At 38.1% G+C, this 25,778-nt stretch overlaps 1 protein-coding gene across 3 annotated transcripts in view; it reads left to right on the forward strand.

The window, feature by feature from the left end:
* Nucleotides 1–25,778, forward strand: part of MYOM1 (myomesin 1) — a 158,284-nt gene that overhangs the window by 64,473 nt on the left and 68,033 nt on the right. For all 3 annotated transcript variants that reach the window (XM_053664247.1, XM_053664246.1, XM_053664248.1), the window contains exons 9-14: nt 2,718–2,882; nt 5,218–5,379; nt 13,270–13,411; nt 16,153–16,352; nt 18,099–18,155; nt 22,024–22,148. In XM_053664247.1, the coding sequence (XP_053520222.1) occupies nt 2,718–2,882; nt 5,218–5,379; nt 13,270–13,411; nt 16,153–16,352; nt 18,099–18,155; nt 22,024–22,148 (851 nt within the window). The remainder of the gene's footprint in view (nt 1–2,717; nt 2,883–5,217; nt 5,380–13,269; nt 13,412–16,152; nt 16,353–18,098; nt 18,156–22,023; nt 22,149–25,778) is intronic.

The raw sequence follows: 25,778 nt of genomic DNA on the forward strand, positions 1-25,778 counted from the left end.
ATAGCAAGCTATTAAAATATTCCAATTAGTGGTAATTTGTGAACTTCAATTATTTCATCTACGTCAAAACTTCTTTTCATGGGAAGCTATAAAAATAAAATTCTTATGGTAGTTCAGATAATTAGATGCTTACAGTGATCAGACTGAAAAAGGTAGCCAAATCCTAACTTCTTAATTTCCAAACATTAGAAAATAAGTAGTGGTTTTGAAAATGACTGATGAAGATACTTTCTCAGAGGTCGGCTTTTCACCTAACTGCTTAGTTTGACGTCTGTAGACGATCTACTCCATCAACTTTAAAAAATAGTTCTTAATTGTAATATTTCAGTTCTAATAATTGGCATTGATACCATGGGTAGGAAGGGATGGTGGGTGGGAGTGAGGGAGGAACAAATTCCAAATCATGTCCTCCTATCATTAGATTTATATGGAGACAGTATTCTAGCAGAAATCCTGAAACTATGACTTGTCCCCCATGTCCCCAAGACTAGCTTATCGATCACTAAACAATTTTCTGAGTGCATCTTGTTCATTCTCACTGCCATTTCATCACCATCCATGTTCCTCCCATCTCCCTCTTTTCCACCAAGTCAGGGTCTGAAAGCCCAGCTCAACTCGACTCCTCTAGTTTCTTAATCTTTCTGAGTCTCCTCTGATTGACCCCTGAATTAATTGCAATTGTTGCCAACACAGAAAACAGAAGACTCATCAGTTTATTCAGTTAATATTTATAGAGCATCTGCTGTGTGCTAGGAACTGGTTTAGGTGCTCAGAATATGCTGGTAAATATCATAGATGAAGCTCCCTGACCTTGCTTCTGTTCTAATGGCTACTATGTGTTGATTAGTTGTGCCAGACACTGTACTAAGTCATTTTTATAGGCACTGATTCATTTCATGCTTTCCCAAAGCTTATGAAATAGGCACCCTTTTATCTGTGACATGCAGTTGAGGAAGCAGATTAGAGAGGTTAAATCATGGGACAAGAATACAAATAGTGGCAGAAACATATAGGGACTTGTAACCTGGTCTAATTTTAAACCTTATTCTAAACCAGGAGTCAGTGAATATTTTCTGTAAAAGACTAGACTGTGGAACATATGGTTTTCATTACAACTATTCAGCGTTGCCATTGTAACACAAAAGCAGCCACAGACAGTAGGTAAATGAATGAGCATGGCTGTGTTCCAATAAAACCTCTTTTATAAACATTGAAATTTTAATTTCCTATCATTTTTTACATGTCACAAAATCTTATTGTTCTTTTGCTTTTTTCAAATGTTAAAAAAAATTAAAACCATTCTTAATGGTACAAAACAGGAAGCAGTCTAGATTTAGCTCACAGATTTGCCAGCTCCTAAACCTCAGTCCTACTGTAACCCTTATCTTTGCTCCCTAAGTCAGCTTTGGAATCAGCCCTCCTTCCCATTGAGAAAGGTCTGGTCAAGTTGTTTTGCTTTTTGATTCCAGTGGGATATCACCATATAGAAGTAGGGCAGATAAGACATGCTTCAAAGAGAAGTTATTCCCATGTTGGTTATAACCAACTTACGTGTTGCCAGTGGTTGCCTGGCAACACACAAGTTCAAGGCAATATCATGTATTGGTTGATAGCACAAACTGTAGAGACATCCTGCCAGTGTAAATCCTGGCTCTGTTGGGTGAATGTAAGCAGTTATTTAATCTCCCCATGTTGCTGTTTCCTCATCTGTAAAATAGAGGTAAGTAATGTTACCTATTTGATAGGGTTTTTGTGAGGCTTGAGTTAAGGGATATTAAACACTTGAAACAATACCTGGTACAAGTTGAACTCAATAAATGTTAGCCTGCTTTTTCAAATTAATAGTAAGAAATCTTAGGGAGACAAAGAGATGAAACATGAGAGAAAGGTCCTGAGTTTTAGAGATGGGCAGGTATGGGTTTGAATTTTAATTTCACATGTGATACCTTTGAAACCTTGTCATTAGCTAAACTTCTATATCCCCATCCGAAAGAAATGAAAAACTAGTATCTATGCCATGACGTTTTTGCAAGGATTAGGTGACATGTCAAATGTAGCGTGCCTGGCATTGTAATAACCCATAATAAATAGTTGTTATCTTCTCAAGCCCTTTTCGTTGAGAAAGAAAAAGTCAAACCTAGGGGAGTTCATGATTCAAGCATTTATACAATGTATAAATAAGATATTTCTAAGAAAAAATCTTAAGTTACAATATTTTAAACCTTTTAGTATTCTCCATTGACATTTCTTATATTTTAAAATTTAGATTATTAAAGAAAATAAAGCAACTTACTGAAAAACTCATTTTTCATGACTAATTGATATGGCTATTTGTTCTAAGATTACAAGCAGTAGTTTAAATGAACTCAGAATCTAAAATTAAAAAGTGTATACATATTGAATATATCTCTACTATTTAAGTCTAAGCTAAATGTGGTATTAATTTACATTTTATATAAGGCATTAATACTAACCTTTAAATTCTATTAATTATAGATAAGCTTTCCTGACCAATGAAGCAAGAATTTTCATACTCAGAATTTGTTTCTCATAATGATGTGTGAATATGCTATATACTTCTTTCATAAGACTTAATCTTTGCCCAGATAAATTAATTGATCTGTACTTGTTGGGACTGCTCTCTGCCAGTGCTTACTAAAATGCTTATGTCTCTTTGATGAGAAGAAATGAATTACTGGTGTTTTTGTTGTACCCAGCTGCCGTGACGCCTTATGGTTATGCGTCTAAGTTTGAGATCCACTTTGATGACAAGTTTGATGTGTCTTTTGGGAGAGAGGGTGAGACACTGAGTCTAGGCTGCCGTGTAGTCATCACTCCTGAAATTAAGCATTTCCAGCCAGAGGTCCAGTGGTACCGAAATGGTGAGCCTTGATAATGAATTCTCACTTAGGTTCTTATTCACAGAAGGTCAGGCTTGGCACCAGAGCATGAATGAATGTCCATAAGACTGCAGATCTGTTTACCAGAGCTGGCAGAAACTGGACATCAGAGGGCATAACCTATTGAAAGTTTAAAAAGTTTTTTTTACCTATGTATCAAAGTAGCTGAATTTTCATAATATATTTGAAGAAATTATAATTTACCACCAAAGTAATGTATGGAAAGGACTACCAAAAAATGTGATTTTGCTTATGTTACTCAGATATATGTTCATTTTGTCAGTTAATTTTATTTGGCAAAATAAATTAAGTTTATAGTCCAGTGAGACTATGGAGCATGTCAGTTGTGCGTGGGGACAGCTGGGGTAGTCTGTGACACTGTGGAGTCCCAAGGCAATGGCTGGAACCTGGGCTCAGGCTGAAACCAGCATGGCAGTGGCAGCAGCATCAATGGTGGACATGTCCCTAGAGGAGAGGGGCAGCTTGGGAACCATCAGTGGGAGGCCAGCTTGCCAGGCAATGCCCAGAATTTATCTTTGTGGGGCCTGCGTAGATATTAGATCCTTGGCCTGAGTGCTGCCAGGAACTGCCAGCAATCGGGCAATAATCTTTGTAGACATTGCAATGAAACATGTAAGGCAGTTGGTAGGATTCTTCAAAGAATTTAGAACCTCTGGTTATGAAAACTGCCACAACATTGCAAAACAAATATATACAGGCTTAGAAATAGAAATTAAGTGGTTTTTTTTCATTTATTTTTAGAGAGAGGGAAAGGGAGGGAGAAAGAGAGGAAAGAAACATCCATATGAGCACTCCAACTAAGGACCAAACCCTCAACCTAAGCATGTGCCCTGATCTGGAATTGAATCAGTGACCCTTCCCTTTGTGGGACAAGGCCCAACCAACCGAGCCACACAAGTCAGGGCAGAAATTTAGTTTAAATATTGTCACATTCAATGTAAAAGAACGCTTTATATGAAACTCTGGATAAAGCAATTATTAACAAGGAAGATAATTTTAAAATTAATTTTTCCTCCTAATTGAAGAGATAGTGATAGAATAGTGATAGAATGCATAAACAGGTGTTTGAATTCTATACAAACCATAAAGTCATTTTCATATTCTTCTATGACCTTCACAAATTATGGGACATGTAAGAGAAAACATTAAAATGCAATTATGTAAATTTGCACTTAAAATTTTAGGCTTACATACAACTGACTTGTATGAGTTAAATCTTGTTAGAAAAATTGTTTTTCAAAAATAATCAGCTCTAGAGTAGTAAAATTTATATTTCGAAATAGTTTATCAGAGAGTTAGACCAATATTAACTTTATAATACCACAGCTATATAATACTATTCAGTATACATCTGTGTAATACTATGACTACACAACACTTTTAACAGCTGCAGTAATAGGTGCATCAGCAGAAAGATCTTCCTTGAAATAAAAATTTTTCAAATCTCCTTTGTGATCTTGTATTTGCAAAGCATGACTGATGTTGCTTTAAATTATGTCCATTTAAGATGAGGTTGCTGCCCTGGCTGGTGCAGCTTAGTAGATTGAGTGCTGGCCTAAGAACTGAAGGGTCACAGGTTTGATTCCCAGTCAGAGCACATGCCTGGCTTGTGGGCCAGGTCCCCAGTTGTGTGCGAGAGGCAACCGATCAATTAATCTCTCACACGTCAATGTTTCTCTCCCTCTTTTTCTCCCTCTCTCCCTCTCTCTCTAAAAATAAATAAAGGAAAATTTTAAAATAAGTAAGTAGATACATAGGCAAATAAAATGAAATTTCTAAAGGTATGAATTGATTACCTAATTACTGACTTTTCAGAAAAGCAAGTCAGAAATATTTATTAATCAAAATATCACAATTATAAAAGTATTATTTTATAAAATAATGGCACAAAAATATTAATCTCTGCAATTTTTATCATTCCATATTATACTTTATAAGTAATAAACTATTTTTAGAGGGAAAAGCCTCATACTTTAAGTGCTTTTTCCTCTGCTTGTTGAACAAGGGTACTTGCCATTTTATTTTGCATTGCAGATTGTATATCTGGCACTGTTACCCTCATTTCTAGTCTAGTATTTTTACCAATATAAACATGGCAGGATGGCTCAAAGCCCTAGAGACTTCCTCTATAGTCAAATAGCTTTCAGTTCAGAAGAAGAGGAATAGAGAGAGAAAAAGAGGTGGGGGATTTGGGGAGAGGAATGGAGGGGACAGAGAGGAATGGAGGGAGAGAGGAAGGGAGTAATAAAAAGATCAGTTAATTTGCTGACTTCTCCTCCCCCACCCCCTACCCCAGGAACACCTGTTTCTTCATCAAAATGGGTGGAAACACACTGGAGTGGAGATCGGGCAACACTAACATTTTCTCATCTCAATAAAGAAGATGAAGGCCTCTACACAGTCCGTGTACGAATGGGAGAATATTATGAACAATATAGTGCTTACGTCTTTGTTCGAGGTAAGATTTAACAAAAAGCAAAACACCCGAGAATATTTAAAACAATGAGGCCAAATCAATCTATCCAAACATGTTTTTTGTAATGATAAAAGAGCCATTTGAAAATTCTTGCAGATTACATGGCATAAGTATATTAACTTACAGACCTGATACAAAAAAATTAACACTGAAGGCAACACCCAAAAATAACTAGTTTCCAAATTGTGTTACTATCACTGACGATAGCACCTTCATCGTCTTCAGCGAACCAACAATGCAGTTTGAATACAAATGTTAAATTTTTTATGAAAAGCCATCTTTGTTTATGGGAGCTGCAACAAAAAAAATGATGGGTTATTTGGGAACTTACTCTTTAATATCTATTTTGAGGAATAAATTTATTATTTAATTTCATAGCTTTTTATAGGTTTAGCTTTAATGAACTAGGAAACAAAGTGCTAAAATTTAATTCATAAGACAAACTATTATAATCATTGATTTTCAGGAGTCTTTTTTCATCAATGTCTTGCATGGATCAAATATGTACAAGGGCAAATGTTATTTCTACATGTCCGAGCACACTGGGAAGACCATTAACACCTCCAGGCTACAAGGGAAGTGTTCTGTGTTCTGTTATGTGATGGTCAGCTAGGTGTGGACACAACAGGGGTCAGAGGAGAGGCTCAGGAAAAAGGTGTTTTATACTCACAAATCCTTGAGAGATGAGGGGCAGCCTGCCGTGCAGGGCCATGTGAAGAAGCACTGGCATTGGCTGGTTCAGGGCAAAAGGGGCAGGAGTTAGGGAAGAGCATTGCTCTGGCCTTTCCAGCAGTTTGTGTGGGAAAGGCAAGGCAGAGCAAGGCAGTTTAGGATTGCCTAGTGTGAATAGTTTCGGTAGACTCTAAACTATAGTGGTGCCTACTTGTCTGGTACCTGGCCCTGGGTTGATTAAGCCAGAAGAATATTTCTGCCTGGAGTGCATGGGTCAGATCTAAGGAGATGGGGCTCTGGTTGTTAGTTTGTATATCACAGACAGGCCAGACTGAGCCCTTTCCTATCTCTAAGATTTGGCTGGTTGAGGGGGGAAAGGAGAGGGAGCAATCTCTCTCCAGCCAGAAACATTTGTTAAAAGTCCAAAAATCTTAAGAGACAGAAGCTAAAAATATAAACAGTACAGGTAGATTTGCTAACTTTTTAGGTTTGCTAATCCAGGGGAGTGGGCCAGATGGTTATGTTCAGTGTGGTTATTCAGAGTCTCAGATCCCATCTACACTGTTACATTGCCCCCTGTGGTGCTGTCTATGTTACCGTCATGGACTATGGAAAACAGAGAGAAAGGAAGTGGAGGGGGAGATGCAGACCTGCACACATTACTTCTGCATGTGAACACTTAGCCACATGCACACATCTCACGGTCAGGGAACCCAGGGTGTCTAGTCTCTGGTTGGGCAGCCATGTTCCCTGCTAAAGCTCAGCCGTTCAACTACTAAAAGGAAAGAGGAAAAATGGATACTGAGAACACTTAGCAATCAGTCTATGCAACACCAGTACTGAATAAGAATAAATGACCACTGAATTCTGCCACTGACCAGCAACTGACAAAGATACATGAATATCTATACCAAATAAAAAATGTGCTAGATTTTCTCCTACATGAAAGCATTATGGGAAAAATTAGAAATCACTGGGAGGAAGAAAGAAGCTAGCTTTCTGAATAATTGCAGTGAAAACAGACACATGGGAAGTTATCAGCAAGATTCTTTAGCAGAACCATCTGGATCGAACTAAATGAGAACAAATAAGCAAACTCTTTGCCGCTGTTCTCAATTATCTTACCTGAACCAGAGAGTATCCTTGGTGATTCCAAAATCCTTAGTTATGCCTTGGTGCCTTCTTTGTGGACTTTTCAGGCACTCTGATATAATCCAGAGTTTCCTCAACAACATTTCTCAATGCCCACACTCAGAGTTGTGGCTCTCTGTCAGGTTTAGGCCAGACTTCAGATAACTAACTGTAGACAGGGGAAGATCTTAAAATTTAAATTTATACTTCAGCCAGTTTTCAAATCCATAAAACAAGGAAATGGAAGATTATAAAATTTACCAGGTGTTGATATGAGAGAACTGAAAAGGTACATGGGAAAGGCAAAATTGAAAAGACAATTTCAGCAGTTGCATTGGGAATTTAAAAACTTTTAGAAAAAGATTTCCCATATTTAGTTTCTTTTAAATTATGTATTTTAGATTCTTTTAAAAGAATCCTTATTGAGGTATAATTTACATACTGTAAGATTTAACTATGTAAAGTGGGCAATGCTTTCTAGAATATTCATGGAGTTGTATAACCATCATCCACAATCCAGCTTTAGAACATGACTATCACTGAACAGATTTCTCTTGCCCATGCCCCACTCATCCCCAGCCTGGCCTCTAGGCAGCCACTAATCTGCTTTCTTTCTCTATAGACTGTTCTTTTCTGGGCATTTCTGGATAGAGCATGTGACCTTTTACATCTATCTTCTTTCCTTGAGCATATATTTGGAGGTTCATCGTGTTAATGGTTTGTTCCTTTTTATTATTGACTAGTATTGTACAAAATGGATACACCTCACTGTGTCTATCTATTCACCAGTTAATGCAGGGATATCAAACTCATTTTCCCCACGGGCCACATCGGCCTCATCGGCCCTTCAAAGGGCCAAATATAATTTCAACTCTTTAACAGTTAAGGAGTAGTTATATTTATACAGTCCTAAAATTATTTCAACCCTTTGAAGGCAACTGTGCAGTTGATGTGGCTCCTGGTGAAAATGAATTTGACACCCCTGAATGGATGATTTCCAATCTTGGGCTATTATGAATAAGGCTGCTATGAAAATACCCATGGGTCTAGGTTTTCATTTCTCTTGGGTAGATAGATGCTTATAAGTGGAATTTCTCATGAGTTAAATTTATGTTTAGCCCTTTAAGAAACTGCCAGTGTGTTTTAAATGACATTTTCTATGTTTTTTAAAACTTTGTATTGAGCTGTGTGAGGCCATTTCAATGCATTTTTTCAGAGCTCTGGTATTTTTGCTGCTTAAAACATAACTTCTGAACCAGACTGATCAGTATATATAGCACCGTATGTCTGTACACATTCCAAAGCTGTACTCCCTTGTACAGGATTTTATAAAGTACATAGCCAATGTGGTTTTGGGGGAAAAATAATATAAATAAGTGAAAAAGAAAAAGAAAAACCATCCATAAGTTTACCATCCAGAGATACCCAGTGTTATCATTTTGTTACATGGTCTTCCAGACTTTTATATGTGGGGTGGGCAAAAGTAAGTGTGCAGTTGTGAGTTCAAGAAACAGGGTTTATTCTTATTAATTATTGTACTATTTTCCATCTGAACAACTGTAAACCTACTTTTCCCCAACCCTATATTCTTTCCTCACCATTTCCCAGAGAGAGAGAGAGGGTGAGCAGAAGAGATAGTAACATGATAAAGGTTGGGATAGAAATATCGTGAAAAAAGGAATTACGAATGGCACATAGATCTATGGAAAAGTTTTCACTAGTAATCAAAGTAGTTTAAATTAAAATAATGTAATATATTAATAGATTGTATTGAAGAGATTTAAAAGATTTTAAAAAATTCTCTGCGATAAAGGAATAGAGGGACCAGCATTCCTATTATTCAACTTGTCTCAGGGTGTTTCATCACCACATATTGCAGGCACATTTACAATAATTCTAATTTTAGGGACTTGAGTGGACAAAGCTGAAAAAATTGTATTAGGAAACAACTGGAAGAAATCTAGATATTCACCAATGGCTGTTGTAAAATAAAGTATAATCAGTGGCTCCATATTACCAAAGGAATACCATACAGCAATGAAAACCAATGATCCATAATTACATTATTGATATAGAACTATATCAAGAAAAATTAGTTTAGACTTCCATCCAAGATGGAGGCATAGGTAGATATACTGTGGCTCCTTACACAACCAAAAGAAGGACAACAACAAATTTAAAAATAAGCAATAACCAGAACTGCTGGAAAATAAAACTGTATGGAAGTCTTACAACCAAGAAGTTAAAGAAGAAACATTCATCTAGACCAGTAGGAGGGGCAGAGACTGGCAGCCTGGGCAGAGAGGACTTGTGGCAAGGTGGCAGCTGGCAGAGTGGGTGCTCCCACATTTGCATGTGGATGAGCCAGGAGGAACAACATGGGAGCAAGACAGACAGCACAACCCAGAATTCTAGTGTGGGGAAACAAAGCCTCAAAACCTCTGAATGAAAAAACCTGTGGGGGTTGAGGTGGTGGGAAAAACTCCTAGTTTCAAAGGAGAGTTTGTTGGAGAGACCCACAGGGTCCTAGAAGGTACACAAACCCACCCATCTGGGAATCAGCACCAGAAGGGTCCAATTTGCTGTGGGTAGCAGGGGAAGTAACTGAAAGCCTGGCTGAGAGCTGAACAAGCTGCATTGTTCCTTCTTGGACCCCTCAGTGCCACAACATAGCACCTTGGGTTTCCCCACCCTGGTGAATACCTAAGGCCCCACCCCTTTCTATGTAGCAGGTGCACTGAGGAAAAAAAAAAACAGCCCAAAGGAATGAACAGATCAAAGCTCCAGAAAAAAATATAACTAAGCAATGAAGAGCTACCCAACCTATCAGATACACAGTTCAAAACACTGATAATCAGGATGCTCACAGAATCGGTTGAGTATGGTCGCAAAACAGGAATGAATGAAGGCTATGAAACATGAAATAAAGGAAAATATACAGGGAATTAAGAGTCAGGGGAAGGAAACCATGACTCAAATCAACAGTTTGGAGAAGAAGGAAGAAATAAACATTCAACCAGAACAGAATGAAGAAACAAGAATTCAAAAAAAATGAGGAAAGGCTTAGGAACATCCAGGACAACTTTTAAACATTCCAACATCTGAATCCTAGGAGTGCCAGAAGGAGAAGAGGAAGAGCAAGAAATGGAAAACTTATTTGAAAACATAATGAAGGAGAACTTCCCCAATCTGGAAAAGGAAATAGACTTCCAGGAAATCCAGGAAGCTCAGAGAGTACCAAAGAAGTAGTACCCAAGGAGGAACCAAGGCACATCATAATCACATTAGCCAAGATTAAAATGAAGGAGAGAATCCCAGAAGCAGCAAGAGATAAGGAGACAGTCACCTACAAAGGAGTTCCCATCAGACTGTCAGTGGATTTCTCAAAAGAGACCTTACAGGCAAGAAGAAGCTGGAAAGAAGTATTCCAAGACATGAAAGGCAAGGACCTACATCCCAGATTGCTCTATCCAGCAAAGCTATCTTTTAGAATGGAAGGACAGATAAAGTGCTTCTCAGATAAGGTCAAGTTAAAGGAATTCATCATTACTAAGCCCTTATTATATGAAATGTTAAAAGGACTTAAGAAAAAGAAGATAAAAAATATGAACAGTAAAATGACAAACTCACAACCATCAACAAGTGAACCTAAAATCCAAAGACAAAAACAACTTAAGCAAACAACTAGAACAGGAACAGAATCACAGAAATGGAGATCACATTGAGGGTTATCAGCAGGAAAGGGGGGTGGAGAATGGAGGAAAAAGTACAGGGAATAAGTAGCATAAATGATAGGTAGAAAAATAGACAGGGGGAGCTTAAGAATAATATAGGAAATGAAGAAGCCAAAGAACTTACATGTACAACCCATGGACATGAACTAAGGAGGAAGGAATGTGGGTGGAAGTGGGTATGAAGAGCAGAGGGGAATGAAGGGGAAACAATTGGACAACTATAATAGCATAATCAATAAAATATATTTAAAAAGAAAATCATTTTACATGAAATGGTATAGTCCCATTTCATTCTTATTTTAAAAATACTCACTTTTGAGTTATAAATATAGAAAAAATCTAAAAACATTGGCCAATATCTTAGCAGTAGTAACCTCTGAGTTATGAAATTTAAAAGAGATTTTTAAGAGTTTGTTATTATCATATATTTTTACCAACATGCAGTACTTTTATAATACAAATAAACATTAGAATTACTTAAATTTTGAAAAGAGTTATTGATAACCAGTGTCAGAGGTCAAATACAAAGAGTAGCAGGATAATCTTTGACCTAATTAATCAAACCTACAAAAAGTTCGGCTATTTGGAGGGTTGGGAGACAGAAGGCAGAAGCTAAGGAAAGGATTGGCATCGACTGACTGGGGGCTGTGGGCCAGACCATCCACAGCAGCTGCTGGGGGCCAAGAGTACAAGTGTGAAGTAACATAACACAGCATTTGGATTTGGCTTCTAGCAGCTGCTAAACAGAAGCTGTTTTTGAAAGACTGTCAAGCCCACCCCACAAATGGCATAAGTAGTTTTATAAAAGCATTGAAAAGTGGCTCCCTAAATGCCTACAGCTGCCCAGCTATTAAATACAATGGACATTCAGTGAACTGAATTCCACTCTATCAGCTCAGGGATTGCTGGTTGTTAATATTATGGGCCTTTAGGAAGAGGACAGGGCTTACCGTTGCCAGCTGTCCCCCTAGCAGTTGAGCAGCTTTCCAGCAGTAACTGACCCCTGTTAACCTCAGCACATCTACCTTTATTTTTCCTCCACTCTGCTTTCACCACCAGTGGGCCCTCTCCCTCATCCAGTGCTCTCAGGGTCTGGAAGAAAAGACATTTCTTCCCACCAAAATGCTCACTCCCTGTTGTGTGGCACACAGACATTCTACATGAAGTTATAGGCACCAGTTAGTTACGTTTTGCTATAGCAGTTATGCAGGAGGCATTTGCCTAGAGGCAATTTCCTGAAGGTTTCATAGGGCAAGAAACAGTGTTCAAAACCAAAGTGACTAGAGCTGTTCACAGGTAATGTGAACCTATTAAATTCAGAAGCAGACAAATATTTCTGCCATGTTATCACATGCTTTAGTAACTCGTAAGAGTTACACAAGTGTAGCTGATAGAAAAAGAAAGTGTTTATTCAGTCAACAAGAGTGGTTTACCTTGGGTAAGTGGCTCCTACATGTCTCAGCCTCCTCCCCTACTAATTCATTATGAAAGGGTTGACCAGATGTCACAAGAAATTGGCAAATGTGAACTCCCTCCCTCAGGGATTCTGCCTCCTTTCTTAATCATTCTCACTTAAAAGGCTACTGATTATTTTCATTCTTTTTACTCTCCTAAAAACAACCCTGATTCACCAATGTATCTGCGCCCAAGACACACCGCTGAGGGGACCCCACTGTCACAGGATCCTGTTTCATAAATACTCACTGTCCTCTGTTTCTTGTATAACCCTGGACTTTTACTAAACTCAGATAAGCCAAGCTCAGATGTGGGTATTGCATCAGAGTTCTTTTCACAAGTATCTTTAGTTTGGGAACAAACATTTGATTAAAATGAATGTTTTCTATTTTCTTCCAAAATGGCAGTGTCCTGTGTAGAGACGGGCAAAGCTTCCTGTTCTTATTCTTTGGGGATGCATCGGAAGGTGACAGAAGGATCTATTTGTTCCTCTTTGGAGCCATTCATACTTTCTAAACATTACACAATAAATATCTTAAGAACAGACTTTCTGGCGCAACTTACTTTAGACTTTTCTGATAACAATCCTCAACAGCTACATATTTACTTTCTTTTAGAACATTTGGGCAAGCAAGGGCCATGAGGCAAAGGTCATGGGTCTTTTTCAGAGCCCTTTCTAACATAATGTTCTGTGTACTGATGGTGAAAAGCACATATTGTCATGCGGGTCAGCAAATCACAAGACTGAAGCTTGCTCTACTAAGGCCAAAGATGTAGCCACTGTGGTGGCATGCTAAGAAATGGGTGCACGAAGAGCCCAGCCTGGGGGCTGACAGAGCATATCTGAGAGGGCTAATGGGATCCTTCCGTATCCCCACAGATGCTGATGCAGAGATCGAAGGAGCCCCTGCCTCTCCCTTGGATGTGGTGGGTTTGGATGCCAACAAAGATTATATCATCGTCTCTTGGAAACAGCCAGCTGTGGATGGAGGGAGTCCTATTCTGGGATATTTTATTGATAAGTTAGTACTTAGTCTAACTTCAGTCAGAGTGATATAGCCATAGAGATCCATGCTCTTGATTTCTCTACCATTTCTAGGTGAAACATTTTCTTTTCTGATCTTCTCTCCCTCCGCTGTCTCCTTCTTTCTGTCTTTCTCTCTACCATATGTATAAATGTATATATACATATATGTATGTATGTATAGGTGGATATAGACAAAGATATACCTAGATTCCAAAAGCACATGTCACTAATTTAGCAAGAAACCTATGAATTTCTAGACCTAATAGAGACCACTTTGGAAATAACTGGTATTCAATCTATTTAATGTCCATATTGCTAGTATGTCAGCAATTTAATAATGTTACATAAAGAATAATTCTTTAATCGTGGCCAGGTTACTCTTTTGGTTGGAGCACCATCTCATACACCAAAGGCTGTGGGTTCAATCCCTGGTCAGGGCACATACTTAGGTTGCGGGTTGTATCCCCTGTTTGGGAGTGTATAGGAGGCAAACCATCAACACTTCTCTCTCATATCAATAAACATGGCCTTGGGTGATGATTAATTTAAAAAATAATAGCAATACTTTACAAATAGTAACAAAATCTTATTTATATTTCAGGGAATGATTTCAAGTTAGAAAAAGAAATAACAAATATCAATATCAATAGGATTAAACAATGTTCTATCTAGTGACAGGCTCTTACTATCTACATTCGCTGAAACTTAGAGACTTTACAAGTTATGGTAATTGAGTCTTACACATTAATTATCCACTAATTTTAGACAGTATAAACAAAAATTTTACATTATCAACCTAAATACATTATTTTCTGACTTACTTTTTATTCAAATAGTTGCTCCAATTCTTTCTATTTTTTGAGTAATAAAATCTGATTGTAGAAACTACTAGGAATAGATAATTTGGCTGGTATGGTACAATGGTGTTGTACCAAGGTATATTAAATCTAATATTTATAGCAGTATATAAATATATGTCTATTGGGTTCAATACCACCTGGATAAATATTTATAATAAGTTATATACTATTTAATTGTATACTAAATGCTTCTACATTATTTTATCTTTTACTAATGATGAACATAAAGTTTTAGATAAGTTCTTTTTCATCCTTACAATTTCTGCCTTATTGTCTCTCACAAATTTCTAAGGAATTTGCAACTTTTGATCAGTGAAAGACAAGGGACAATGAGTACATTTTGTTTTTCTTTTGATTTAGTCAAAATGAAAATAACCACACTACAACTAATATTTATTAATCATTTGCCATGTGAATGACACTGTTCTAAACACTTTTCATATATTGACCATTAACCCATAACCATCCTTTGAAAGGTAGGTACTGTCATTACAAGTAGGAAATGAGTGGCTGACCCAAGGCCACATGCTAACGAGGAAACAGAGTCACACAGAGTAATTCTAGCAGAACTAGAATTCTAAGAGCAGCCTGGCTGAAAAGTGGTGTTCTTTCTGCTCCACCATGCTGCAGACAGCTCCAGGGCAGTTGCTCTCCACCCTTCTGCCCACACCAGGGTCAGGAAGCATGCTGTAGGATCCCTGGGCCAGCGCGACAGTGTCTGCACAGAGGGAGGACACAGGGTACTTTGAAGAATTGTCCTAGCCCCCCACACCCCATTTATAAGCAGATCCATAGTTTCTACAAAGGAAGGGTTAGGGGAGAGTAGATGGAAAGCAAGGATTGAAGCCATATTTGATAGCACTTTACATAAATAAAGTTGAGGAAAATATTTATCTAAAAGAATGGGAGGGTGATGGTAAAGAAATAAAGACAGCCTCTACGCACACACTCCCGCCACCTTTGCACTGCCATAGGCAACCCCCTCCTTCATGAGAATCATTTGGAAACTCTACAGTTAGGACATAGAGCTGTGCTGAGGAAATGATACAAACCAAAAGTGCAGTACTTTACTCATAAAAAATGAGAAGTTACTTAATCTCTATAGTGTATACTTCAATCACATGTTGAGCCTCTAAAGCCCTGTCGATTAGCCTCCTAACATGATATGAACCCTCATCTCTGTCTCCTGGGACGTGGTCACTCTATCCCCAGCCACCAATGGCTAGAAAAGCATCCAATTAGAAATCTGAGATTTGAAGTGCTTAGACTTCCCCTGCCAGGCCCGAGAATTTCCTGGCATCTCCTCAATCTCTCCTGTTAAGAAACAAATGTGTTACAGCACCCTCCTCACTCTCCCACCACAAATCATGCAGTGACCACCAAGTGAACACTCTCCATACCACAGTGCAGATAAGTATCTTTTAAGGTGTTAGCTTTCTCAACAGCAGGTCCATTTTTAAAAGACAATGCCAAAAGGAGCCACTAATGGTGGATGGAACTGAAGACATCAGCTAAGTGGACGCTTAACTAATCTTCTCCCTTAGTCTGCTCAATATAAAGATTGCACATACCCACCTGCTTCTGTTTCCCCCAACAAAGCTCCTGTGCTTAGCACACAGCGCGCCTTAACTGTGTGCTTTCAGTCAGGTCAAAGGACATATATGTGTTTAAGAAGAAGCTGAGCTTCTTTCCTTGTTAGAGAAGACACATACAGTTGAGTGGAACTGAGTACCTGCAGTTAAATAACTATTGAACTGTGCTTGAGCTACATATTTTGTAGAAAAATCTGAAGCAATTGGGTGGGTTTACAGCTTTGGAACTATTAATTTAGCCATACTTCTTTTAACGTTCTTACTGACCACTCTCTTTCCCTTAGATGTGAGGTGGGCACAGATAGCTGGTCTCAATGCAATGACACACCTGTGAAGTTTGCTCGTTTCCCAGTCACTGGATTGATAGAAGGTCGTTCTTATATATTCCGAGTTCGAGCTGTAAATAAAACTGGAATAGGTCTACCATCTCGTGTTTCTGAGCCTGTGGCTGCTCTGGACCCAGATGAGAAAGCTAGACTTAAAAGTAAGCGTTTTCATTTTCCAGGATCTTCCTGAACCTTTTTTATATAACTACAGATCTCATCGCAAAGTTATTCCTCCCCCTTCCTCTAGAGGGAGAAGAAAATAAGAAATAATCTACTGATCAGAAAATCATAGGGGAGCGGGAATGACAGAAAAAGCATTTGTTTTTTGACTCATCTATTTACTAAGGGTTTTATTTTATTTTATTTCTATTTGATTCAGACAGCTTTGCTTTTTAAAATTGGGTCCATGTATTGTGTTTGAAATGAAATATGAAAACCAAGAACCTGGAGAACATTTTTATTCATTTTATTAGCACATTCCAAATATACTTTTCTTTCTGGTTCCGTTTTTTAAACTGTAAGGTAAATTTTTTAAGCTTAAATTTAGAGTATTAATATCACAGTATAGTGAGTTTCTTTATATCAAAGGAAAAACACATTTACAAGTTTATATCTGATCTGTACTTGAGTTTCCATATAAACAGTCAGAAATAATCTTTTCATATATTTAGCCTCCAAGTATCAATGTCAAAGCCATGGTACATGAATTATGCTCTGCATTTGTTTCACAAGAAACCATAAGGCACCCTCAATAAAAAGGACCATAAAATGACATTAAAAGAATTGTTGGAAATTAACATTTTACTCTATACCAGATTTCAGAACCTTGGTCCTGTTGACATTTTAGACCAGATAATTCTATATTAAGGGGGGCTGTCCCACGCATCATAGGATGTTAGCAGCATCCTTGGCCACTACTCCCTAAAGGCCAATAGCACAGCTTCCCCACCTTGTGACAATCAAAATAGAGACAATCAAAATTGTATCTAGTATTACCAAATGTCCCCGCGGGCAGGCAAACTCACCCTAGGTGAGGACTGCTGGTCTATGGCATATTTACAGTGTTATTTTTTTACCATAAGTATATGTAGTGGCATCATAATAATCTAAGTAAATAAGCTACTTTTTCTCTGGAGACTTTTTCTGATCATGCTACTTGATAGCTCTCCAATCCCTTTGCACCAAACATCTGACTTCCATCTCATACATTCATTTATTCTTTTTCTACAAATTCCAATGAAAATGAGATTTGTTTGAATTGCAAATAAGTTATCTTGTTTATTACCTTTCTGTTTTTTTCACAAAGTGTGGTGAAACATCCCTTGACCAAAGCAGGAATTGAATGATTCTTTATTTCTGATGTCTGTAGGATCGCAGGAATGAATTTCCTTTTAAAGTTTATACTGCTCATCTAATTCATTTCCCTTACTCAGGATTCAAACTGGTTTTCTTCGTAGACAGCACTTTCTAATGTAATGAGAATAAATTGCCTTCTTTGAGCTTTACTGCAGGATCAGCACCTCTGTCCTCTTTCATCTTCATAAATAACTTCTGGGCTTATAATTGTTCCAGAAAGGTTTCTCCCAAATACATGCCATCCCTTAAGAAGGGACAAGAGAGCCTACGTGTTTCAGGAGAGCCATATGGAACAGTGAGTGAGCACAGGTTGTTCACCTCGCTTGTGTAAGTACGATTCTAGAAATGGCAGCAGGCAGCTTCTAGGCTCCAGCAGACTGTGAATTCTTCAAGGACACAATCCCGTTCACAGGCTCAGTAAGATTCTTTAGCAAATTACATAAGTCAGCTAAGTAACAAATCCATTTGTGACCAATCTGGCCACTTTATCAGTGTGGTTGAAACTGCGTTTGTGAATGTTTGTGATTTTTATTTTTATCTCTGTTCAGGTCGCCCTTCAGCACCCTGGACTGGACAGATCATTGTCACTGAAGAGGAACCTGGAGGTAAAAGTTACAGTTTCCTTAGATACTATTGCCACTGTTTCGTTATGCAGGTTAGCTTTTGTTATCGATGGTGCAATGTGTATTAGGATGTTTTGGGAAGAACATTCTAAAATAGCTGAAGATCATAAAGTAACTTATATTGTCAGAGAATCACTTTTCCTAAAAAGCTTCAGGGAGGTATATTCGACATACAGTAAACTGCATGTCTGTAAAATATACGACTTGATAAATTTTACAGGTGTGTTCATCTATGAAACCATCACTATGATCAAAATAGTAAAAATATCCACGGCCCTTAAAATTTCCTCAGATCCCTTTGCAATCTCCAGGTCATCCGTCACTGACCTGCTTTCTGTCACTATAGTCTGTATTGTCCACAATTTTAGATAAGTGGAATCATATTTATTTTTTGTCTGGTTTCCTTCATGCAGCATAATTATTTTGAGATTTATCCATGTTGATGCATGTATCATTTCACTTCAATTTATCCATTCATCATTGAAAGTTTCCATAAAAATTCTTATGAAGTATTTATGTGGTCATATGTTTTCATTTCTCTTGGATAAATACCCATGAGTTGAATGGATATGTCATATAGTAGGTTTATGTTTAATTTTAAAAGAAACAGTCAACTATGCTCCAAAATGGTTGTACCACTTTGTATTCTCATCAGTAGTTTCTCTGTGGGAATTCTCCAGTTGTCCCACATTGTCACCAGTACTTGGCAAGGTCAGTCTTCTTACTTTTAGCCGTCCTAGTGGTGCACAGTGCTGTTTTATACCATAGTGGTATGTCGTAGTGGGAGCATAGTGGTTTTCATTGGCATTTTCCTACTAATGCAGAAATTGATTGCATATGTGTAGATCTATTTCTGCAGTCTCTATTGGTAAATTTTATTTTCTCTTTTCAGTTGCTTTCATAGGTATTGTATTTATTTTTTAAAGCTTCATAGTTTTGAAATCAGATAATACAAATCCTCCAATCTTCCCTTCACCTAAAGTTGTTTTGGCTATTCTAACTCTTTACATCTTCATGTAAAATGTAAAACCAGATTATAAATTTCTACAAAAACCTGCTGGGATTTCAGCTGAATCTTTTATATCCTTAATGATTCTCTCTCTATTTGTTCTATCAATTATTGATAGTGATTAAATCTCCAACTAAATGATTTATCATTTTTCTTGTAGTTCTATATGGTTTTCCTTCACATATTTTGATGTTCTGTTATTAGATACATAAACATTGTTATTGTTATATTCTCTTATGAACTGACCACTTTATTGTTATAAAGTAACCCCCTTTATCCATAGTAATGCCCCCCCCGGAAATCTACTTCAGTATTTTTTTAATATATTTTATTGATTATGCCATTACAGTTGTTCTATTTTCCCCCCTTCATCCCCTCCACCCTGCACACCCATTCTCCCACCATCCCCCCTTTTGTTTATGTCCATGTGTCACAAGTTCTTTAGATCTTATATTTCCCATACTATTCTTGCCCTCCCCCCTGTCTATTTTCTACCTACCATCTATGCTACTTATTCTCTGTACCTTCTCCCCCCTTCTCCTCCTCCCACTCCCCTGTTGCTAACCCTCCACGTGATCTCCATTTGTATGGTTCTGCTCCTGATCTAGCTGTCCTCTTAGTTTGCTTTTGTTTTAGGTGTGGTTCTTAATAACTGTGAGTTTGCTGTCCTTTCACTGTTCATCTTTTTTATCTTCTTTTTCTTAGGTAAGTCCCTTTAACATTTCCTATAATAAGGGCTTGGTGATGATGAACTCCTTGAATTTGACCTTATCCGAGAAGCACTTTATCTGCCATTCAATTCTAAATGAAAGCTTTGCTGGATAGAGCAATCTTGGATGTAGGTCTTTGGATTTCATGACTTGGAATACTTCTTTCCAGCCCCTTCTTGCCTGTAGGTCTCTTTTGAGAAATCCACTGACAGTCTGATGGGAACTCCTTTGTAGGTGACTGTCCCCTTAGCTCTTGCTGCTTCTAGGATTCTCTCCTTCATTTTAATCTTGGCTAATGTAATGATGATGTGCCTTGGTGTGTTCCTCCTTGGGTCCACCTTCTTTGGTACTCTCTGAGCTTCCTGGATTTCCTGGAAGTCTATTTCCTTTGCCAGATTGGGCAGCTTCTCCTTTATTATTTGTTGAAGTAAGTTTTCCACTTGTGGCTGTTCCCCTTCTTCTTCTGGTACCCCTATAATTCAGATGTTGGAACGTTTAAAGATGTCCTGGAGGTTCCTAAGCCTCTCCTCATTTTTTTGAATTCTTGTTTCTTCATCCTTTTCTGTTTCATCATTTTTTTCTTCCTTCTGATCCACTCCCTTGATTTGAGTCCCAGTTTCCTTTCCATTACTATTGGTTTCCTGTGCATTTCCCTTCATTTCAATTAGTTTAGCCTTCATATGTTCCTCTAATTTGTGACTAAAATCAACCAGTTCTGTGAGCATCCTGATCACCAGTATTTTGAACTGTGCATCTGATAGGTTGGCTATCTCTTGGTCTCTTAGAAGTATTGGCTCTGGGGCTTTAAGTTCTTCTTGAGCCATAATGTTTTGGTCTGTTCGAGCCTGGTTACGTATGAGGGGCAGAGCCTTAGGTGTTCGCCAGGGCAGGGCCACCCAAGTCACTGGGTTGTGACGCTATATGTGAGGTGAGGCCAGAGAGGGGCAATGGCATTTGTTCAACTCCTCTCGGATTTCAGTCTCCTCTGCTGCTTGCTGCAAGCAAACTGGGCCCCCCTGGTGCCAGCTTCTGGGCGTATGGGCCTGTGCACCCGCCAGGACCCTGTAGGTCTCTCCAACAAACTCTCTGGGAGCCTGGAAGCTTCTCCTGGCACCTCGACCCCCCAAATTTTTCCAGTTGGTGCTTTTAGACTTTAATTCTTGTTGCTGGGACCCTAGCATGAGCGGTCTGTCTCACAGCTCACTCCTTCGCTTGGTTTATCTGAATGAATGTGTGTCCTTGGTCAGTCAGCCACCTTGCACCCTCACTGTGTCCGCCCGTTGCCATCCCACACCTGGGATCTGCCAGCTGCCACCTGCACACCTGGGCCAGCCTCTACTTTGGTATTAATATAACCTTTCCAGACTTCTTTTGACTGGTTTTAGTATGACATACAATTTTCATTCTTTTGCCTTTAACCTATGTGTGTGTTCATATTTAAGTCATGTTTCTTGTAGGCATCATATAGTTGGATCTTGCTTTTTATACAATCTGGTAATCTTACCATTCGTGACAACACGGATGGACCTAGAGGGTATTATGCTAAGAGAAGGACAAATATGATGTATTTTACCTATATGTGGAATCTAAAAAGTAAAATAAAGGAACAAACCAAACAGGAATGAACTCGTAGATACAGAGAACAAACTGATGGGTGCCCGATGGGAGGAAGTTTGGGACACTGGGTGAAAAGGTGAAGGTGCTCAGAAGTACAAATTAGTAGTTACGAAATGTCACAGGCATGTACAGTATCACACAGGGAACATTGTCAATAATGTAGGGTGGGGCAAAGTACTTTTACAGTTGTTTATATAAAAATACAGCAGTTAATAAATATTAGTACAAGGATAAACTCTGTCTTTCACATACTCGCAGCTGTAAACCTATGTTTGCCCCACCCTATTTTATAATAAGTATGTATAGAGTCAGGTGGGTACTAGACTTATCAGGGAAATTTAAATTGTCAAACAAAGAAAGTAAAATGAATGAATGACTTTCAGGAAGAATTTTAGAGACAAGGTACTTCTTTATTCTATGGAGCATCAGTTAAGTCTTCCTCCAGGAATAGGGAACCATCTGTGACTCTGAGTACCCAAGTACATGCTCCTCACTTTTCCGTGTTGTTTTTCAGAGGGTATTGTTCCTGGGCCTCCCACAGACCTCTCTGTCACTGAGGCCACCCAGAGTTATGTGGTGCTAAGCTGGAAGCCCCCCAAGCAGCGTGGCCACGAGGGCATTCTGTACTTCGTGGAAAAGGTAAGACTCTGGGATCAGCATTATCCCCTCACACCACTTTCTGAAGATTTCTTTTAAAGAGCGGAGATTAAATTTTCCCTGTGTCCTGAACTCTTTAAAACCATATAAACTGTGAACAATCTCCACAGAAAAATGTGTATCACACAGAACTTTGCCAGAAAGTCCAGGGGATATATGGGCCCCCGAGGCTCATCTATAGATTTCTAGGGCTCCACAGACCCCAAAGCATGACCCCTTTATGAAGAGATGTTCCTGAAATTGTGGATTTCCTGTGTGACGCTGTTTTCTGGAGACCTCCCTGCCTCCTTTGCTCTAGTAATGGCTTTTCTTCCCTCTACTTCTTGTCCTTCTGCAGTAGGGCATGAACATCAGGGAGGGTAGATGGCTGAGAGGAGTAGAAGTCAACCTACTTTTCAGTGGCCGGAGAGCTGAGGACAGAAAGTGCTCACATGCTGCCACATGCTTGGTTAGCACTACTCCAAGTGCAGGTCAAAGGGTCAGGGGTTAAAAACAACCTGAGATATTGGCTAATTCTTTCTCTCAAGTATTTTGCAAATATATTGTAATTATATTATGTTAGAGAGGGCAGTGTTCAATGAAGCCTTAAAATGAATGAATCATGAGAACGGTATGTGAACCTATTATGTACCAACATTTGAGGGGAGTTCTAATAAGTATTTATGCCCAAGAAATGGAGAAGAGCCATACAGGAGGACCTGCCAGGACAGGCACAGCGCCCAGGAGTGGGAGAAGTCCTTGGCTAACAGGATAACTGCTACTAAGAGTGTCTAAAGAGAATTTACCTAAAATGAGGTTTTAGGTAAATAAAACAATTGTTGGTGGAAATATAAATTGGTCCAACCACCAGGGAAAACAATATGGAGGTTCCTCAAAAAAATGAAACATGTATCTACTATATATCTAGCAATTCCACTACTGGGTATATCCCCAGAGGAAATTAAAACAGAATTTTAAAAAGGCCCCAGACCAAGGAATCAGATACTGGCTGTTTTTAAATGTAAGTCATAGAGATAAGGGCACTGACGTCACAAAAAATACTGGAGGTGACTCAATGTTTTCAAAAAATACATGACATGAGGGTGGGAGGAGGAGGGAGATAAAAAAACAAAAACAAAACAAAACAGGATTTTCATGAGATTTATGCACTCCCAGGTTTATCACAGCTTTATTTACAATAGCCAAGGTATGGACACAACCCAAATGCCCTTCAGTGGATGAATGGGTACCAAAGAAGCAGCACATATACACAATGGAACAATATTCAACCAGGAGAAAGGAGGATATTTTCTCATGTGCAACAACGTGGATGGCCCTTCAGCACATTATTGAAAGGGATATAGGTCAGACAGAGAAAGACAAGTTCTGTATGATATCACTTATATGTGGACTCTAAAAAAGTAAATTGTTAAAAACAGAGAGTAATGTGGTGGTTAGCAGGTGAGGGGAAGGGGGCATAAGAGTGATAGTGCTTAAAGATAAAAACTTGTAGTGAGTAGTAAGTAAGCGATAGAGATCTAATGTACAATATGATGAACACATGAAACCAGAAAAGTTGGCATCTGTGCTGCGTATCACTCCAGAATCAATAAGTAGAGATTGGGATTCGCCCTTTATGGGCACTTTATTCAGATGCCAGCAATCTGAAAAGACAGTGGGAAGGGGCAGATTTATGTACCCTCAAAAACCATCTTAACTTTTCATTTCAACCCAACTTTTTATAAGGAGAAGAAAGGGTAAGTAAGGAGTTTGGAAAAAAATTCATTGGATAAGAGTTGCAGTCCAGTGGCAATGTTCCTAGTCCTTCTTTATCTGTTGATCCACAATTCTTTATCTGCATCACCTGGGACACAATGGCTCAGATGCTGTCTACTTTGTAGACGCATGGGGGGCCCCCGTGGGGGACCATGGTTGGATTGCTTGTGGACCTACTGGAGTCGCTGTGGTCATGCATTCCAGGCCCTGGAATAACAGCTTTCCACACGTGTTAAAATCTATCAACTTAAGTCTATCAACTAAGGTTAAAATCTCTAACTTTCAAATTCCCCTGTCACATAGACAATAATGTGTACTATAGTTATGTGATAAATACTGCTGCATTAGCAACTATATTACAATATACAAGTGTATCAAAGTAACATGCTGTATATCATAAACCTACACAATGTACAAGTCAAATTCATTCAATAAAAATAAATGAGTAAATAGAATAAACTTATTTTAAAATAAGATTAAAATCAATTTGTTAGAAGTTTAGATTAGGATATAATTGAAAAGAGAAACAAAAATATTAGTTTATTTTATTTTATATATAAAAATATTTATATTTTTACTGGCAGCTCTCTACCATTTTTTAGAACAATCAATGAAAAAAGTATTCATACCTTTTAATATATTTTATTTAGTTTTATGATATAGCATTATTAACTGTAGTCACCATGCTGTACATGTGACTGTATTTTATAACTGGAAATTTATATTTTTTTGACCCCCTTCATCTGCTGTGTTCAACCCTCCACCACCCCTGCCTAGCCTCTGGAAACCACAAAACTCTTCTCTGTATCACTAAGTTCAGCATTTTTTGCAGGGGGAGGAGGTGGTGGTATTAGGGTGTTTTTGTTTGTTTGTTTTTTTGCTTATTTTTAGATTCCACATGTAAGTGAGATCATATAGTATTTGTCTTTGAGAGAAAATTTTATAAAATTGTGCAATAGCTTGATAAGATACTATTTACTTTACAACTTACTTTCATAGCAAAATTGTACGAAAGTTCTCCCTCTTGCAAAAATATTATGAAGTTCAATCATAGAAAAGTTCTTTTTTTTTTTTTGCAAAAATATTATGGAGTTCAATTAATTTTCCTAAGAGCCTCTGCCTTTTATCTTAATGCTATTCTGATCATTCAACTTTAGAATTCCAACTAGGTCACCATCCTGACAATTATCATAAGAGAATAGATATAGATATACAGGTGTATGCAAATTAGGTAAAATATGAAAATAAAAATAATATGCAACTATCTTTATGGCCTTTTAATTATATCATATCAGTGGTGCTTGAGAAAAGTGTACTGGGGCTTAACATGCTACAGTCTGTGGTTTCACTTTATTAATTACTTTTCTTTAATGAGAACATTTAGCTCATGTCCTTCAGGAGGACGCCTCACTTCCTGCTTATCCCTAGCAAGTTGGCAATGTAAATGGATCATCTCCTCAGCATGCAATATGTGTATCTTCCAAGGCAGGCTGATTTCACCAGATTAATGTTAACATTTTATATGTTATTAATTTATATATTTTATAGATATTAACTTCGAATAAAATATAAGTTGAGTATTAGTCTCAATTAAAATTTTTTCAATGGAAGGCAAGACTAGAACAATCAATGTTCGCTTCTGGTTGTGTTTAATACACACCCTGACTGAATCTTTTTGAAGGGCTCCAGGGGAAGGGAGTTGTGAGTAAGAACTGTGACAGTAATCACCACCTTCCTGTAATAATGACCTAGTACCAGCCTAGCAGTGAGACGCTTTCTTCAGATGAGACAGCTTTGGCTTCTGTTGAACATTTCCTCTGGTCACATAAACTCTTAATTTCTCCACAATAGTCTGTA

This window comes from Artibeus jamaicensis, unplaced genomic scaffold, assembly GCF_021234435.1.
Source record: "Artibeus jamaicensis isolate MK-2021 breed Jamaican fruit bat unplaced genomic scaffold, CSHL_Jam_final contig_354, whole genome shotgun sequence".
NCBI classification, from domain to species: Eukaryota; Metazoa; Chordata; class Mammalia; order Chiroptera; family Phyllostomidae; genus Artibeus; species Artibeus jamaicensis.